Below are 20132 nucleotides of genomic sequence, written 5' to 3' on the forward strand. Positions count from 1 at the left end.
TTTTTCAGTGCATTTTATTAAACAAAAAATGCTGGCAATGCTCAGCAGGCCAGGCAGCATCTGTGAGCAACATTTTGATAACTTGTTTTGCTCTCCATAGTTGCAGCTTGACCGACTGAGCTTTTCCAGGACTTCCTGTGTTATTTCAGATTTTCAGCAACTTGGTATTTCACTTTTAGATTACAAACAGACAACCTAGATAATTTTATCTGCTTGAAATAAATATTAATAGAAAATTTCACAACTAACCGCTTTTTATGGATTTGATTTGTTATTGAAGATTCCAAGAGCTGGTCTGTTCATGTTAACACAAGTACATGTTAAAACATTTACAGCAGTGCTGGTTGGTATTTTAAGAGTTGAGGTGAACCAGCTCCTGTGTGTAAGGTAATAATCAGGTTGTGTGGCTTTAATCAAATTCTACCTGGTGTTCTCACTCACATGCTCGACATATTTTAGATGTTTTGGCTTTGCATGTCACAGATTTAACCCTGAAAATACTGAATTGCTCTGAAAGATATCACCCATGTCATATTTCACCTGTTGTTTATTGTCCTGGTTGGTGCATGCTTTAAGTTGAATTCACATGATTGTGGTACTTTTAAATAGAACAATACAGCAGCAGCCTAGATAATGTAGACCCTCTTAAAATAAGACTCAGATTGTGAACTCAAGCAAGGAGTGGCAGCTTGCTATTGTGAAGTTCTGACTTTTGAATACTGTTCTTGAATTGTTTACCAATTTGTGATTTTTGTCAATTGATAAAAGGTGTTAATATTAAATCTGACTCAGGGCCAATTCTCTGCACATGTACCAACAAAGTATTCTCCAATTGGTGAAGTTCAGGGTTGTAGAATTCTATATACTACAGAAATTGACCTTGTAAATATTTCAAAAATTTATATCTGACACCAGAGCTGAAAATATTGAAAATATTTTTATCATTCATCCTTTAGAGGCTTTTTCATGTGACGTGTAGACACACAAATAGTCTCTTTACGGTTTGGTCATGTGATCACTGATTGGCCTCTAAGTATCCTTCATTATTAATGTACATGTCAAAATATTAACAACACTTAATGTTGCCATTAAGGTCACAGGTGAAGTCTATTAATTCTGTAATTGCATGAGGATTGGCTTATTGCAAGTAGTAAGTGCGGTTAACCGTTTTGTAAAATTGAATTTGATGTGTTTTGCATGCTTTATAACTCAGCTATACTTTTGTGCAGCTGTAAAGATCAAGAAGCCTATCAAAACAAAGTTCCGCATGCCAGTCTTCAACTGGGTGGCATTAAAGCCCAATCAGATTAATGGCACTGTCTTCAACGATATTGATGACGAGAAAATCCTAGAGGTACATCTGAAATTGTATTGTTATTTGACGATTGACTGGGAATTAATATTTAATGTCACATTTACAATGAACTAGATAGTATTTCAAGTGTCTCAGCGATGCATTTTAATTTACAGGAATTGAATGTGGATGAATTTGAAGAAATGTTTAAAACAAAAGCCCAGGGGCCAGCTATGGATGTTGTCTCAAGTAGACAAAAAGTGATCCAAAAGGGATCTAAAGTGACATTACTGGAGCCCAACAGAGCTAAGAATCTTGCCATCACCTTACGAAAGGCGGGGAAAACCACAGAAGAGATATGTAGAGCTATCCAAATGTGAGTAACACAGATCTCTTCCACAAACAAAATATTGCTCATCAAGGATTTTGAATGGACTTGGGAATCAGTTTTGAATCATTGTGAAATAACTCTAAGCAAGAAATCAAAGCCCTAAGGACAAGATATAAAAAATATTGGGAAGGGAAAAAAGTTACTGAAAGATATTTCTGCCGGTAGTATGGACTGGCCCAATTTTTTTTGGTGAAAACATTTTTTAATGATCCAGTGCAACAGCATGTATTGGACAATACAACTGTAAAGAATGTTTCTGACGTTCTCGTTTGACATAATATTTTTTTGTGTTAGGTTTGATCTGAAAACATTACCTGTGGACTTTGTTGAGTGCCTGATGAGGTTCTTGCCAACAGAAAGTGAAGTTAAGGTGCTGAGGCAGTATGAAAGGGAGAGGAAGCCACTGGAGAACCTAACAGACGAAGACAGATTCATGGTACAATTTAGTAAGGTTGAAAGACTGATGCAAAGGATGACCATAATGGCATTTATTGGAAACTTTACAGAGAGTGTTCAGATGTTGACACCGGTAAGTAATTATTACAGTCTACCTGTTGAGTGCTTCCAAGATATATTTTTTCTCCACGGTACCTTTGGAGTTATTGTGAAAGATGTATTGTTCATGGCTGGTGTAGCCACTCATTTGATCTGAATGGATTGTCTCTTGTGTCTCTATTGATTATGTCCCTCTGATTTGTGAAGCTACTTGTCTGAGAACCAAACCTTAGCAATAATTTTGCAGTTAAATGACAAGACAGATTAAATTCAGTCCTTTCCCTTGCCACCATTGTTATCCTCCTTGCTGAATAACATTGCAAGCTGAACTACAGTTCACAACCTGTTTGATGTGTTTTGCACAGCCGCTGTAATGATCCCACATTTTTCTTCTCCATCGCAGTCTGCAAACTTGGACCTTCGATTAGCCTTATCTTTTCACAAACTTTCACAGATTATGTATAGTCCATTCAGAATCAGGATATCTCTATTCTGTGCAGTAGCTGCCTCCCCACCGCCCCCATGCAGACAGTGATGCAGCCAATATGCTCTCTCTGCTACATGTGTAGAAATTTTTGTGTGTTTTAGTGACATACCCAAATCTCCTTAAACTCCTAATGAAATATAGCCGCTTTCTTGCCTTTGTTACAGCTGTATTCATTTTTTATTTCCCCTGTTAACTCGCAGTTCATTAATATCTACTTTTATAAATTCTCAACCTCTAATGTGGACTGTTTGATGGTTTCTCAGAACATAGTTGTGTAACCTTCCATCCCTGTGTTCCATTAACTCTAGCCTCCGGTCCTCTTGCCATTGTACTTTCTGCTGTGAAGAAACAAGACTTCAGAATCAGGACCATATTTATATTTTCACCGACTTATGTCGTGAAATTTCTGCAGCAGACATAACCATTACTTCTATATGCCTCCTCGTTGTACGTTGGAATGATTGAATAAGCTGCAGTGCAAATTGGCCAGCAGTGTAATTGCAGGTGCCTGGTTTCCTTTTCTAGGAAACAAACACAGTTAGCAAATAAACTGCAATGTTTCCTCTAACTATCTCTTGTTATTTGCAGAAGCCCCCCTTTTCTAAGCCCCACATAGCCCCTTAAAACAGCTGTTCAAATGTAGGCCATGGTGTTCTCCGAACCTAACTATCCTGCTGCCACTGATTTGTTAAGTTTGGTTGTAAATTAATTCTGCTTAAAATCTAATTTTTTGTGGCACTGATTTGGTATTACATGATTACCAAAGCAGATCAAGTAGCAAGTTCTCTTGAGATCCAGAATTAGGTTGTATTTTTCTTTTAGTTGAGGAGCAAAACAGTTTTTTTCCCCTCTTCTGCCAATTACATCTGTGAAACTTCACTGCTGAAAGCAGCCTACAGACCTGTGATTTTACAATCATTTTATTAAATCTGTGACCTTTTTTCTTCTGCTAACATCATAAATGAAGACCGATCTTGCCATGAGTAAATACAAGTGTAGGTCTTTGGAGTGGGGCCCTTTTTATTCTGTCTGGAATATATTGTCGATGGCTGTTGGATTATATTTGTACTGTTACAGAAATAAGCTAAAAGGTGCAGATTGGGAAGGAGTTGCAGATATTGCTGATGTGAATGATTCCATTATTTTGCTTCATAACTCACAATATGAATAGATACTTAAACATGAATTCGTAAGATTTTCAGTTTTAGCTAATCATTTATGTTCATTCTTCCAACTTAGCAACTTCATGCTGTAATAGCTGCATCTGTATCAATAAAATCTTCTCAAAAACTGAAGAAAATATTGGAGGTAAGTAGCAAAAACCTTAATATGGAATGATCTAACTTTGCCGTGGAAACTATTCTCCCTTGTAGGAGGTTACAATTCATTGCCCACTCCAAATGTACTAAGACTCTCAAAAGTCTGGTTCTGGTTACTTTACCACAAAGCAAGAGCTTTAAAGGAACCAGTTAGTTTTAACTTCCCACTTTTAGCACCTGAACATCAAAACAAACTGCTGTGATGATATTGAATGTCAAAGACCATATGATATTGGAGCAAAATTAGGCCATTTGGCCCATTAAGTCTGTTTTCCCATTTAATCGTGGTTTATCCAATTTTCCTCTCAGCCTCAATCTCCTGCCTTCTTCCCAAATCCTTTCATGCCCTGACCAATCAAGAATCTATCAACCTCCGCCTTAAATATGCGTCAAGTCTTGGCCTCCATAGCTGCCTGTGACAATTCCACAGATATTCCACTCTCTGGCTAAAGAAATTCCCCTCATCTCCATTCTAAAAGGACGCTCCTCTATTCTGAGGTTGGTTCTCTGGTCTTAGACTCTCCACCATAGGAAACATCCTCTCCACAGCCAATCTTAATGACACTTTTCAGCATTTGATAGATTTATGCACTAGGACTTTAAAGAATTTGCCTATATTTATTTTATTGGATTAATAAAATGAACAGTATGTTACAATTTTCAATTGTAGTAATTTTCCAAAAATAATTTGAAAAGATTGACTTCTTAATATTCTCAAACTTCTGCTGCCTGAAGGTTTGGATTTGAGGAAATTTTGTCCTGTATTGACTTTCAGTTGAACTTTAAAAGCTGCAGTGAAACAGTGCACAAACTCTTAATCTCTAATATTTGAGAATAAAGTTCCACCAGGTAAAGACATTTCTATTGATGTATGTTGTGAAAATTTAAAGACAATAAAAATTAAGTAGAAGCTGTACATTAGGTGTTACTTGAAGAGCAGTGAAACCACTGTTAGAATATCCACTCCTCAAGAACTGCGGTAGTTCAAGAAGGAAACTCACCGCCAGCCTCTCGAGGGCAACTAGGCTTGGGTAAGGTATTGCTGGCTCAGCCTGTGAATCCTCCCTCACTTCAGTTTTTAAAAAAACACATACTCAGTGATTAAGTCTATTGCAAAAGTGTAAAATTAAAAAAAAATTGTAGTATTTGCAATATAGTCATGATCGAATGGTGAAGGGCCAAATGATCAAATTCTTCACGTATGTCTTATGGTCTTAATATTATCACTATTTTTACCAAACTTAAGTCTGTCAATATTTATTAATTAAACTTGTTGACCTTTTGTAGATAATTTTAGCACTTGGTAACTACATGAACAGCAGTAAGAGAGGAGCAGTGTATGGATTTAAACTGCAAAGTTTAGACTTGGTAAGTCATCTATGTTATACAGCAGTAGTAAATATACAACTTAAAAATTCTAATGTTTGACAAGCTGACCTGTGCAAAATGTGTTAAATTTTGTGAACCTAATGATTATTTACTTTTTTCCCTTTCACAGCTTTTAGATACCAAGTCAACAGATCGCAAACAGACATTGTTACATTACATTGCGAATGTTATCAAAGAAAAATATCCTGATGTAAGCCTTTTCTACAATGAACTCCACTATGTGGAGAAAGCGGCAGCAGGTAGCTATGCACCTTAAGGAAAATAGGTTTCAGAAAGCATCGTTGCATCTGCAGAAGGTTTTATTTGTTCTGTTTTGGTATACGTACAGAACTGTGCAAAAGCCTTGGCTTAGCTAGGGTACAGTACTGTATTTGTTAATGTGGAGCGGAGAGTGAGTTTGTAAATCTGGCAGGAACAAAGGATGTTGGGAATGGCAATGGTTGAGCACTACGGGAGGGGTGTGGGACAGATGGCAGAGGAGTGCCAGGGTGGGCAGGGAGAGGTGTGGGTGCCCTCACACCCAGTCCTGAGACACCAGGTAAGGTAAATAAACCAAACAATTGGTTTATTGATCACTCCCTCCCTTCCAGTGTTTTACACAGCACTGTAGGCTTAATTATGGAAAACCCTGAACATCCTCTACATAGCACCATCCAGAGACAGAGAAGCAGTTTCAGCGACAGGTTACTGTCGATGCAATGCTCCTCAGACAGGATGAAGAGGTCAATACTCCCCAATGCCATTAGGCTTTACAATTCAACTGCCAGGACTTAAGAACTTTTTTTTTTTTAAAGCTATTATTAATGCTTTTGAATTAGTGATTTAGATGCATATCATATTATTACTGAGTTAAGTATTGTATGTAATGAGTTTTTGCTACAACAAGTGTATGGGACATTGGAAAAAATGTTGAATTTCCCCATGGGGATGAATAAAGTATCTATCTATCTATCTATCTATCTATAGAGGTTGGGAAGTAAACTAATACAAAGAGTTTTGGTGGTATTACAGGGGACGGGGGTGCATAAGTACAGTCTGACTAATGATATCTTGACACTCTGGGAATTAGGTTTTGTCTTCATACTTATTAGAAACTAAAGATAAAGAGGACGAGACAGGCTGTAGGTCAGAAGCCAGGCTCACGTGGGAAGCTTGCTAGGTTGCTGAGGAAAATAAAGTGAGCAGAAGTGATGGCCATAATCTTCCAATCATCCTGACATGTTTAGGACCAAGTAGAGAAAGGATAAACTCAACAACCACTGGCCTGTCAGATTAGCCTCAGAGGTGAAGGAGGGGTAATAACAATCAAATAATAGGCAATATAATATTGTAAAATATTTTACATTAAGTGCCATAGAGTAGGCTTGTAATTAATTCTGAAGCCTTTGGAATGACAGGAAAATAGCAGCAGCTGAAAGAACATCGGCAAAAGGAGTTTTAGAGGAAGATGCATGAAGTGATGTTTGTCGGAATTCTCTACTCTGGCAGTGCTTTTCCTAATGTATATTAAGGGTGGCACAGCAGCGTAGTGGTTAGCGCAGTGTTTTCCAGTACTAGTGACCCGGGTTCAATTCCCACCGCTGCCTGTAAGGAGATTGTATATTCTCCCTGTGACCGCATGGGTTTCCTCCAGGTGCTCTGGATTCTCCCACAGTCCAAAGATGTACCGATTGGTAGATGAATTGGTCATTGTAAATTGTCCCATAATTAGGTTAGAAGATTGCGGGGTGGCAAGGCTTGAAGAGCCTATTCCACACTTTATGTCAATAAATTAATAAAAGCAAAGCAAGTCTAGCTGTGATTTTTAAGAATGACATACTGTGAAGACCGGCTGCTGGAGCCCGAAGCAATGATTATCTCGGAGGTTGGGGGCTTGATTTTGGACAAAATGACGTGCTGGAGATGGTCACTTACAGGTTTTTGGAGTCTACCTCACCTTGGGCAGTTGTGTCTGGGAGCACATTGGAAGCAACAGCACATTTCCAACTTTGGTCATTGGAAGATCTGACCCAATATAATCGATTAAGTTAGTAGGCCTTTGTCACATGGGATCCAAGCTTTCAAAAATATATATTGTGTACCAAAGTTAAAAAACTGGAGTTTTGCAATCAATTCTGGTCATAGTATTGCCTGGTAGGTCAAACCTCGAGTAATATCTGGGGTGCCTCAACCTGTCAAGGAGGGTTAGGGAAAGGCAGTAAATGATGACTTTCTCAGCAGCATCAGTATTCCGTAAATGAACAAGGAAAGCTTTTTCCAATAGCCTAAATGTTGGAGGTGGCCACTTTAAAGTGGAAGATAATCTAATATATTGTGAAACAGTTTCTGAAGTGGTATTCTACAAGCCTAGTATTTTTGAGAGATTTTGTAAATTATTATGTTTGGTAGATATGTGAACTGTGCATTAAACTATAGAAACTCAATTATTATTTATAGTTTGAGTAATACTGACGCAAGAGTACCATATTGCCTGACTGATTCAATCTTTTAAATTGTACTTCAGTGTCTCTTGAAAATGTCTTACTTGATGTCAAAGAGTTACAAAGAGGAATGGACCTCACAAAACGGGAGTACACAATGCATGAGCATAATGTCGTACTGAAAGAATTTCTTGGTGCGAATGAAGGAAAACTGAAGAAACTGCAGGATGATGCCAGAATATCACAGGCAAGAATCCTTTCCAGTTTTTGCTTTCACTGGTTAATTTCAGTTTTTATTCTTCCAGGAGAACTTAGTTATCATTACAGCTAATTGTTCCTCTACATAGTTAATCTGCAAACATGCCAGCCACAAGTATTTTCATTTGCCAGCACTTATAATTCCTCTATGTGTGAGCATTCATTGTTCCACACAAGCATTACAGAAATCATTATTTATTTGTCACTTTGTTTAAACTCCTTATCTCAGCTCCTTGGATAAATTGCCATGTTGCTGGATAGAATTCACAGCTAAAAGTGACTGGTCTATCCAGTCAAATGGACTGGAAATAAAGGGCTACCATTTCTTTCCTGATCAAATTGGGTAACCAGCTGGATTGCAACAATAGCGCTCTTAAAGTTAATTAGTTTAAAATGACATTTATACAATATCATTAGGCTGTATATGGGATAAATAATAGTTTTATTATTCATTTTTAGTCAGTTAGTCAATTATAGTCAGTTTTCAGAATAATTAATTTTCAGGTAATGTTAATAATTCTGCAACAGAAGAAAACGAGTTACTTTAGAACTTACAGGATGATGGAAATGGAACAGAAACTTGATGTTGAGTATTCCATATATCAGCTTCAGTTTTTACAATTTTGTGTCACTTGGATTTTATAACTTTATTTCAGAATATTTTGCTCTTATGACTTTTTCATTTGATGTGATATGCAGGATGCCTTTGATGAGGTGGTTAAATATTTTGGAGAAAATACAAAGACTACTCCTCCATCAGTATTCTTCCCTGTAATTGTACGATTTGTGAAGTCATATCGGGTAAGAATCCTTCTCTCTGTTCCCATTAGTCAGTTATAGAAAAGTACAGCACAGAAACAGGTCCTTTGGCCCATCTAGTCCATGCTGAACCATTTAAATTGCCTACTCCCATCAACTTGCACTGGGATCATAGCCCTTCATATTCATACCATCCAAACTTCTCGTAAATATTGAAATCGAGCTTGCATGCACCACTTGTGCTGACAGCTTGTTCCACACTCTCGTGACCCTCTCATTTAAAAAGTTTCCTCTCATGTTCCCCTTACACTTTTCACCTTTCAGTCTTAACCCATGACCTTTGGTTGTAGTCCCACCCAACCTCTGAAAAAAGCCTGCTTGCATCTACCCTATCTATACTCATGACTTTTTATACTTCTATCAAATCTCCAATCTTCTATGTTCCAAGGAATAAAGTCCTAAGCTATTCATTCTTTCCTTGTAACTCAGGTCCTCCAGACCTAGCTACACCCCTGTAAATTTTCTCTGTACTCTTTTGATCATATTTACATTTTTTTCCTGTAGGTAGACAACCAAAACTACACACAGAACTCCAAATCAGGCCTCACCAATGTCTTACACAACTTCAACATAGCATCCTATCCTGTGCTCAATACTTACATTTATGAAGGCCGATGTGCCAAAAGCTTACCTTATCTACCTGTGACTCCACTTTCAATGAATAATGGACCTGTATTTCCCACACTACACAGTGCGCTACCATTCACTGTGTTAGACCTACCCTGGTTGTTCCTACCAAAGTGCAACACCTCACACTTGTCTGCATTAAGTTCCATCTGCCATTTTTCCAGCTGGTCCAGATCCCACTGCAAGCTATTATGAAAAAATGTTGAATTTCCCCATGGGGATGAATAAAGTATCTATCTATCTATCTATCTATCTTCCTTGCTGTCCAGTACACTCCCAGTCTTGTCGTTTGTAATTCTGCAAATTTGCTGATCCAGTTAACCACCTTATCGTCCAGATCGTTGATATTGTGATAAACAACAACAGACCCAAACAGCATTGATCCCTGCAGCATTGCATTCGTCACAGGCCTCCAAGAGAGGTAACCATCTACTATCACCCTCTGGCTTCTATAAAACCAGTGTCTAATCCAATTTACTACCTCATCTTGATGCCAAGAAACTGAACCTTCTTGACCAACCTCCCATGCAGGACCTTGTCAAATGCCTTTCTAAAACCCACGTAGACAACATTCTTAGACTTGCATTATTGCCTCAATGCTGCAGTCTATTATTCTTTTATTGATTTACAATTTGAAGGTAATTAAAGTTAAGCAGGGATTTCAAGGCGGTGGATTTATTTATTATAGCAAAATTCGCTGACCTTGCACTTCAGCAAGGAGCACCTCAAAGGTTTGTATTACGTTGAATGCTTTCCCAGTTTTGGAAGGACTATCACCTAGTTGTGCTTACTGTACATCTACTGTGATGAAGTGGTTGAGAAGTTTGTCATGGCAAAACCAACTCCTGCCTGCAAGGACCTGGACCTGCTGTAACTTACCTATCGCCACAACAGGATGCAATCCCACTGGTTCTCCATTTGGCCTTGGATCACCTGGACAATAGCAATACCTACGTCACATCTATTGTAGGCAGTCATTAGCTTAATATACTAATTTAAAGTACAGTAAAAGAGGGAGGTAAATGTAATGCTATGTATCTTCTTAAACAGCAAGCAGACCAGGACAATGAGCAACGGAAGAAACAAGAAGAGGCACTATTGAATAAAATCCTGGAGCAAGAAGCTTCATTGGAGCAGCAGGATGAAAAGGTATGGTGATTTTGGAAAATAGTTTGATGTAAAACTATGAAAATCATATTGTAAAAGTTAATACATTAACTATACCTTTGAAAATATTTTGGTAGGTGGCCCAGTTGACAGGTTATTGGGATTGGAGTAATACAAAATGCTCCTGCATTTAGACTTTGTGGCAGATTTGATACAGATAACCAACTTGTTTGCCGTTCACAACTTTTTCTAAAGATGGTTACAGTTGTTCTGAAATCAACCATCTCCAGGTCAGGGGATTTATTCAACTGTTCTTCAGAAGTATCCTCAAGCCAGCCTTCCCTCATTACTTCACCAGTAACCTAATAGTGGGAATAAACTGATAATTACAACTCCACCAAAAGTGATGAAGTCTGTAGTGGCACTGACAAATGGCAGGTGGCATCTATGTAATTTGGAGTTCAGCTCAAATATGAAACCCAGCCACCTTTCCTAAAACTTTAGTGGACTGCTATCTCTTCCTCTGTGCACTATGGTGTTCATTTGGACTAGCCTAATTAATGCTGTGGGTAAAAGAGTAAGACAGAAGCTTTAAAACACACCTTACTTGCTAGAGCGTTCCTGTTCTTCATCTGCAAATTTCATGACCAGGTGAGTCATGTTTCTGATAGAAAACTCCCCATTTCATTGAATCAATGCAGTGGAAGCACCATTTTATTTGATTAGTGGCTCAGCCTCTGGACTCTTTATTCCTTTCTCCACAAGTGTAACGTCTGCATTATGACAACTCTGCTCAGAATTTTCTACATTGGCACTGCATTTAGATAATCTCTGTGCCAGGTTTCTGAAAGACCTCCCGATTTGTCTTTTCCAAAAGCAAAATATCACAGATGCTGAAAGCCTGAAATAAAACCATGCAGGAAACTCTCACCAGCATAGGCAACATCACTGTTTTTAATAAAGCTAATATTTCAGGACAAAGGTGTTCAGCAGTCTCATTGACTTGTTCTTTGCTCAGGCCGCATATTCCATAATTAAAAGCAAGTTCTATCAAAGGCTAGTTATGACATTTCAATTGAAGCATTCTGTTATGAGAAAATCCATCGGACTTTGAAGCATTGAACTCTATAAATTATTTTCTGAGTTGAAAGTTAGCCTTTTCAAAATCTAGTTACAAAATATTTGAGCAAAAACCGAATTCTCAACAAATTCTGAATTTAATCTTAATATTTTATTGCATTTTAGTCCCCATCACATAAAACCAAGAGGCAACAGCAGGAATTAATTGCAGAGCTGAGGAGGAAACAAGTCAGAGAGCACAGACAGGTCTATGAAGGAAAAGACGGTGCTATCGAGGATATAATTACAGGTAAGAGGAGGCACACCAGCCATGGAAGATGAGACAAATTTCTAATCCATTGCCTACCTCAGTACTTCCGTGCAAGCAATACAGCCCAGATACACAAGAATATTAGATTAAAAGAAAAAGATCAGTTTCCCAACTGTAAGGATTACTGAAAACTATTTTTGTCTTCCATGTTCTATAAATTGACCTTTATTAATGCTGATTGGAGAATCACAGTGCTAGCTCTTCATTGATCCTTCCAACCCTCAGTGATACTACTCGATTAGGGATTCAAAGAAGTGAAGCATCAACTCAAAACCATTATTTCCAGATGTTTAATCAGCTCAATTAGAAGATTATTTTGGCTTCTACTTGTTCATGCTTTCCAGAAGCTTCCCTTTCTCTGATTGTTGACTATTTTCAGAATTGATTTTTATAGAAGATCACCCAAAGTCCAGTTGTAATCCTTGTAAAACTTAGGCACAATGTTTGTAAATTAAAGCAGTGGAGCTTCCACATGTTCTACAAAAGTTAAGGCTTTCAACTAGTAAGTATTTGTGCACAAAGGGGAACAGAGTTCCCCTTAAAACATGCAATGTTTTAATTTAACTTCTGGCATTATTGGATAGGTAGGTCCATATAATCCCAGTTATGCTGCAGTAACATGGAAGGAAATTGAGCTTTCTAACACTGGCTGTTTTTCTCCATTGCTGAAATTAAAAGTTACCTCCAGCGTATTTAAGATTCATTGTGTTCCTTAATGCAATTAATGATATGCACTAACACCATGAGAGTTTTGTTGTTGTAAGTTGTTTGGCTTCTCATTTTAATTAAATGCTTGACGTAATTATGTAATGTATGCCATAAGATTAACCCTTTTAAATAAATACTATTATGTAGTTTGTTAACATGAATATTGACAAGATGACTGCAATTGACATTTTGCAATGCTTTTTAACAAAACAATGTTATTAAAACAAATCTAAGTAGCTGAGCCTTAATTTAGTTATTGACTAACATTTACTAGTACACTGGCTCATTTGCTTTTTACTATTTCCTCTTTGCCTTGGTTGGCTGTTATCTTCCATGCAGTGTTGAAGACGGTGCCCTTTACAGCCCGAACAGCCAAACGTGGCTCTCGGTTCTTCAGTGAATCATCTTACTCTGAAGATTCTCATTATTAAATATTACATTTTAACAACTGAAGCTCGTGAAGGTTGATTTTTCTTTTGAAAATAAACTACCTACTCATTTTTTCACCACATGAAATGTGATACCTTGAAATGTTTGCTACATTTTGGGAATCATCCTTGCTCATTTTCCATTGCAATTGCATGTTTTAAAGTTACTGAGAACTTTATTGTGCATCTTGGCTGTTTGAATTGCATTGGTGTGGAATTGATATTGGCTGTTTTTATACATTATTTCATTACTATACCATGCTTGTGCTATATTCTCTTACTATAACTTGTCTTACTTGATTATTGAAGTTTTTGATGCTCTGAAAAAAAAGATGTGAGTTACCCTGCATGAAGGTGGTTTTGCAGTCAAACTGACACATGCATTTGAACATGTTTATATTTTCCTTTCCTTTTCTTGGTTGTTTGCTTACATGGCTATTCTGACTGAATCACTTAATATTTGCATGTGCTAATGGCGCGGGATTTCCCAGTATTCGTTATAGTTCTCTGGTTTGCATGTCTGTGTGTACAGTGAATGAACCCAGTCATTATAATATTAGTTTGCATTAAAGGACTTCAGGTCAAGGATCGAAGATCTACGCAAGATTTTCTGAGCACTAAACTATTTCATCTAACAGCATGCGCATTTCCATTTATATCCTCTCCTGTCATTAAAAAATGATTTTTCTACCACTTCGTGATCATTAAATGAAACTCTATTTGAGAAACATGTTAATCTTTACAAATTTGAAAAAAATTATGATCATTTATTTAACTCTATTGCATAGGGCTGTGTTGTCTTGTCTTGTTGAAGTCAGTCTTCAAACCAGCTTGTGAATTTGTTTCAATGATCTGAAATGTGATTTTGGACTCTGCCTTCTTTACTCTGCTTCCGTTATGTCTGCAACAACTGTCAATCCTGTTCTAACGTCTCTTTTGGTGGCTATTCTGCAACAGTGGCTAACCTGCACTCTAAATTGGGAACGCTAAGATAAGAATTATTTATACCTTTTCTCTCAAAAATTTAACCTTCCTTTGTGTTTTTTCTATTTAGCTCTAAAGAAGAATAATATCACTAAATTTCCAAATTGTCCCTCGAGGGTAAGGAATGTTTCTTGCACAGCGGTGGTGGAAGACGCACAGAGCTGGCAAGCATTGCTTTTTCTTGCTACAGCTATACATTGGCAGCCATATTTAAAATACATATATGATAAAGCAAAAAAAAAGAAAGCTTTATCAATTTGTAGTTACAGGGATAAGGGCAGTATTATAAGAATACTAAATTCTTTTGAGAGATTGCAGTCATATTTGGCAGAAACCCTCCAAAAATGGGTTGTGTTTTGGGGGCAGTGAATTGTTTCTTCAGCTGTATTCTGAAGTTGTGGCAGTTTAGCAGGAGAAACATTGCAGTGATGATGAGAGGAAATCTGCAGATGCTGGAAGTTCAAGCACCATATACAAAATGCTGGTGGAACGCAGCAGGCCAGGCAGCATCTATAAGGAGAAGCACTGCCGACATTTTGGGCCGAAACCCTTTGTCAGGACTGCTGGTCTTAAGGACTTTGTCAGGAGTTCTGACGAAGGGTCTTGGCCCGAAACGTCGACAGTGCTTCTCCCTATAGATGCTGCCTGGCCTGCTGCGTTACACCAGCATTTTGTGTGTGTTGCTTGAAACATTGCAGTGGCTGTTTTTCAAACACATTTTGATCACCTGCATGTTATTTTGGAAACACACACTTTATGATTGGAATATAAATTAAAAACACAAGTAATTACGTGTCCTGTTAAACCTGCTCAACCATTCATATTGTTTATGAAAGTCCATTACCTTATGTCCACATTCCTTCCTAATTATCCCTCTTTGCCCTTAGAACCCTTAAATCTAGATGCAATACCCAAACATTCAGTGATGTTTGAATGAAGAGTTTTTGCATCATATCCGTCTTGTGATAAGTCTGTTCTTTTAAGAAATTCTAGACCCTCAAGCCTGTGTAAACACTGAAGTTTTCTCAGAGTTCTGTAATTTAAGAAGATAATCGTTTAATCTGCTATAAACAGACCATGCCAGTGATAATGTAACACTCTCAGCCCCTAATCCATTTAATTTTGTAATAATTAGGGAATCTATTTGTTTGGCCCATTTATCCAGGTCTTTAATACAGGTTGTTTTAACCAAGGGTATAGCACTTCTTGTGTAGGACTTAATCTTAGTGATCTAATGGCCCATTTATTCCTTATCATCCAGTTAACCTTCTATTGGTGCTAACACATCACCACCAAGGTGAACCAATTTTCCTTTCACAAAACCTTTGCCTGATCATGTTACATTTCTCCTGGGTCTTTGTACCATTGGTAGATTAGTTAGCTCTTGGACTCTGCAGTCACATGAATCGTCTCCAACTTATGCTTTTTAAAAACTTTCAAAAGACCTTTCTCATCAGTTATTGCTTCTCAAGAGAACTACTCAAATAATAATCTGAGGAGTGAAATCATCAACTCTCTAGCTTAAACACCACTTATTGTATGAGTAAAATCTGCAAAAAAAAATGTCTCACTCAATAAATCCAAAAGAAAATAAATCTCTGGGTTGTATCTCAAGAGTGTCCTGGCATTGAGGTTGATGAGAATCATAATGAGAGCATTCTTGACCAGCAAGCCGGAAAATAATTTTCAGATAATTTAAATACAAGACCATAAGACACAGAAGCAGAATTGAACCATTTTGCCCATTGCATCTGAACTGCCACTTTATCACAGCTGATTAGTTTCCCCTCGCAATCCCGTTCTGCCCTTTCCCCGTAACCTTTTATACCCTGACTAAGAAATATATCAGCCTCCTCCTTAAATACATTCAAATGACCTGGCCCCACTGCCGCTTGTGGCAACGAATTCCACAGATTCACCACCCTCTGGCTAAAGAAATTCCTCATCTCAGTTCTACATGGACATTCTTCTACTCTGAGGTTGTGCCCTCTGGTCCCAGATCCCCCACCATAGGAAACATCTTCTCCACATCCACTTCATCTTGGCCTTTCACCATTTGATGAACCAAATGGTTCACACTCCTAAATTTCAGCAAGTAAAGGCCCAGAGCCATCAATTGCTCCTCATATGATAAGCTTTTGATTCACAGAATGATTCTTGTGAACCTGCTCTGAACCTTCTCGAAAGTCAGCATATTCTTTCTTAAATAAGGGACCCAAGCTGCTCACAGTACTCCAAAGTGATGACTAGTTAGTGCCTTATAAAGCCTCTGCTTTACATCCTTGCTTTTACATTCTCGGCCTCTTGAAATGAATGCTAACGTTGCACTTGTCTTCTTCACCACCAACTTAACCTGCAAATTAACCTTTAGAGAATGATGTACGAGGACTCCCAGGTCCCTTTACACATCGGATTATTTAATTTTCTCCCCATAGGCTATGGCTTTATCCCTTCTGCCAAAGTGCATGACTGTACACTTCCCTACACAAGTTTCCACCTGCCACTTCTTTGCCCATACTTCCGATCTGTCCAAGTCCTTCTTCAGCCTCCCTGCTTCCTCAACACTACCTGCTCCTCCACCTATCTTCATATTGTTTGCAAAGTTGGCCACAAAGACATCAATTCCATCATCCAAATCATTTACATAACTAGTCACTGGCAGCCATCAAAAAAGGCTCCCTTTATTTCCACTTTTTGCCTTTTGCCAATGCTCTATCCATGCCAATATCTTTACTGTAGTACCATGGCTCTTGTAAGCTGCCTGTCCAAAGCCACCTGAAAATCCACCAATTCTCCTTTGTTTATCCTGCTTTTTATTTCCTCAAAGAATTTCAAGATTTTCCCTTAAGGAAATCATGCTGTATTTGGTTTATTTGATCATGTACTTTGAAACCACAGCCTTAACAATCAACTTCAACATCTTCCCAATCTCTGAGGTCAGATTAACTGGCCTATAATTTCCTTTCTTCTGCCTCCCTCCCTTCTTGAAGAGTGGAGTGACATTTGCAATTTTGCAGTCCTCCAGAACCATGCTGGAATCTATTGATTCTTGAAAGATCAAGATTAATTTTTCCACCATCTCTTCAGCTCCCTCTTTCAGATGACTAATCTACCTTCAGACATTTCAGTTTCCCAAGCACCTTCTCCTTAGTAATAGCACTGCACTCTCTTCTGCCCCCTGACACTCAAGCTTCTGGCATAATTGCTTGAATGTTCCACAGTGAAGATAGATGCAAAATACATATTTAATTCATCTGCCATTTCCTTTTCCATTACTACCTTTTCAGCAGTCCAATATTACTCTCGTCTCTCTTTTACTTTTCATATATCTGAAGAAACGTCCTCTTTAATATAGTTGGCTAGCTTACCTTCGTAATCCAGCTTTTCCCTCTTTATGACATTTTTATTTGCCTTCTGTTGGGTCTTAAAAGCTTGCCAATCCTCTAATTTCCCCCTGTTTTTTGCTTTAATATATATTCTTTCTTTGGCTTTTGTTGGCTTTGACTTCCCTTGTCAGCCACGGTTATGTCATCCTGACTTTAGAATACTGCTTCTTCGGGATATATCTATCTTGTGCCTTCCAATCAACTTTAGCCAGCTCCTCTCTCATGCATATGAGATTCCCTCTGCTCCACTATAATACTGATACATTTGACTTTATCTACCTTTCACATTGCAGGGTGAATTCTATCATATTATGATCACCACCTCCTAAGAGTTCCTTTACCTTATGCTCCCTAATTAAATTGGGTTCATTACGCAACACCCATTTAGTATGTAAACTTTGATGAGAAAATAAGATAATAAAATTAGGGAAGAAGATGAAATATCCACATATTTGAAAACAAAATTTTAACTCCATATAACATTTGATGGAATCACATACCACATCATAAAATCAACTTAGCCAGATAGTTTTGAGTGGTAACATAGAAACATAAAAAACCTACAGCACAATACAGACCCTTCGGCCACAAAGTTGTGCGGAACATGTCCCTTATAGCCCTCTATTTTTGTAAGCTCCATGTACCTATCCAAAAGTCTTTTAAAAGACCCTATCATATCAAACTCCACCACCGTTGCTGGCAGTCCATTCCACACACTCACCACTCTCTGAGTAAAAAACTTATCCCTGACATCTCCCCTGTGCCTCCCCAGCACCTTAAACCTGTATCCTCTTGTGGCAACCGTTCCAGCCCTGGGAAAAAGATTCCGACTAACCACACAATTAATGCCTCTCCATCATCTTATACACCTCTATCAGGTCACCTCTCATCATCCTGGTAGTTATAACTTAGGACACAGCATAGCTATGGACCAACGTAACTATTTTCCCTCTCTCCAGCATAACCCTCGACCAACCTGGATGTAGGGTGTAAGTTGAATGAAGAGTTAAAATTGGCATGTCGCAAAGGTAATGATACTGTTGTCATGGGAGATTTCAACATGCAGGTAGACTGGGAGAATCAGAATGGTACTGGACCCCAAGAAAGGGAGTTTGTGGAGTGTCTCCGAGATGGATTCTTAGAACAGCTTGTACTGGAGCCTACCAGGGAGAAGGCAATTCTAGATTTAGTGTTGTACAATGAACCGGATTTGATCAGGGACCTCGAGGTAAAGGAACCATTAGGAGGTAGTGACCATAATATGATGTTTTAACCCACAATTTGAGGAGAAGGGAAAATCGGATGTGTCAGTATTACAGTTGAACAAAGGGAACTATGGAGCTATGAGGGAGGAGCTGGCCAAAGTTCAATGGAACAATACCCTAGCAGGGAAGACAGTGGAACAACAATGGCAGGTATTTCTGGGAATAATGCAGAGGGTGCAGGATCGGTTAATTCCAAAGTGGAAGAAAGATCCTAAGGGGAGTAAGGGGCGGCTGTGGCTGACAAGGGAAGTAAAGGGCAGTATAAAAATAAAAGAGAAGAAGTATAACATAGCAAAGATTAGCATGAAACCGAAGGACTAGGAAGCTTTTAAAGAGCAACAGAAGATAACAAAAAAGGCAATACGCCAAGAAAAAATGAGGTACGAAGGTAAACTAGCCAAGAATATAAAGGAGGATAGTAAAAGCTTCTTTAGGTATGTGAATAGCAAAAAAAATAGTTAAGACCAAAATTGGGCCATTGAAGACAGAAACGGGTGAATTTATTATGGGGAACAAGGAAATGGCAGATGAGTTGAACAGGTACTTTGGATCTGTCTTCACTAGGGAAGACACAAACAATCTCCCAGATGTAATAGTGGCCAAAGGAACTAGGGTAAAGGATGAACTGAAGGAAATTTATATTAGGCAAGAAACGGTGTTGGATAGACTGTTGAGTCTGAAGGCTGATAAGTCCCCAGGACCTGATGGTCTGCATCCCAGGGTACTTAAAGAGGTGGCTTTAGAAATCGCGGACGCATTGGTAATCATTTTCTAATGTTCTATAGATTCAGGAACAGTTCCTGCTAATTGGAGGGTGGCTAATGTTGTCCCACTTTTCAAGAAAGGAGGGAGAGAGAAAACAGGGAATTATAGACCGGTTAGCCTGACGTCAGTGGTGGAAAGATGCTGGAGTCAATTATAAAAGAGGAAATAACGACACATTTGGATAGCAGTAGAAGGATCAGTCCGAGTCAGCATGGATTTATGAAGGGAAAATCATGCTTGACTAATCTTCTGGAGTTTTTTGAGGATGTAACTATGAAAATGGACAAGGGAGAGCCAGTGGATGTAGTGTACCTGGACTTCCAGAAAGTCTTTGATAAAGTCCCACATAGGAGATTAGTGGGCAAAATTAGGGCACATGGTATTGGGGGCAGAGTACTGACATGGATTGAAAATTGGCTGGCTGACAGGAAACAAAGAGTAGTGATTAACGGGTCCCTTTCGGAATGGCAGGCTGTGACCAGTGGGGTACCGCAAGGTTCGGTGCTGGGACTGCAGCTGTTTACAATATACATTAATGATTTAGATGAAGGGATTAAAAGTAACATTAGCAAATTTGCCGATGACACAAAGCTGGGTGGC

At 38.4% G+C, this 20132-nt stretch overlaps 1 protein-coding gene across 8 annotated transcripts in view; it reads left to right on the plus strand.

Annotated features, from left to right (window-relative positions):
• The window catches only part of LOC140728506 (formin-like protein 2), a 237700-nt gene that overhangs the window by 212169 nt on the left and 5399 nt on the right, over positions 1–20132 (plus strand). For 2 of the 8 annotated variants that reach the window (XM_073047320.1, XM_073047325.1), the window contains 11 exons: positions 1230–1354; positions 1471–1670; positions 1980–2214; positions 3907–3975; positions 5274–5354; positions 5485–5614; positions 7879–8042; positions 8753–8854; positions 10550–10648; positions 11852–11975; positions 13044–13167. In XM_073047320.1, the coding sequence (XP_072903421.1) occupies positions 1230–1354; positions 1471–1670; positions 1980–2214; positions 3907–3975; positions 5274–5354; positions 5485–5614; positions 7879–8042; positions 8753–8854; positions 10550–10648; positions 11852–11975; positions 13044–13135 (1421 nt within the window). In that variant the 3' untranslated portion in view covers positions 13136–13167. Of the gene's footprint in view, positions 1–1229; positions 1355–1470; positions 1671–1979; positions 2215–3906; positions 3976–5273; positions 5355–5484; positions 5615–7878; positions 8043–8752; positions 8855–10549; positions 10649–11851; positions 11976–13043; positions 13168–14186; positions 14281–20132 lie in introns of all 8 variants that reach the window. The other 6 variants (XM_073047319.1, XM_073047324.1, XM_073047318.1 and 3 more) reach the window with 4 other exon arrangements.

The sequence above is a fragment of the Hemitrygon akajei genome, chromosome 5, assembly GCF_048418815.1.
Source record: "Hemitrygon akajei chromosome 5, sHemAka1.3, whole genome shotgun sequence".
Lineage (NCBI taxonomy): Eukaryota > Metazoa > Chordata > Chondrichthyes > Myliobatiformes > Dasyatidae > Hemitrygon > Hemitrygon akajei.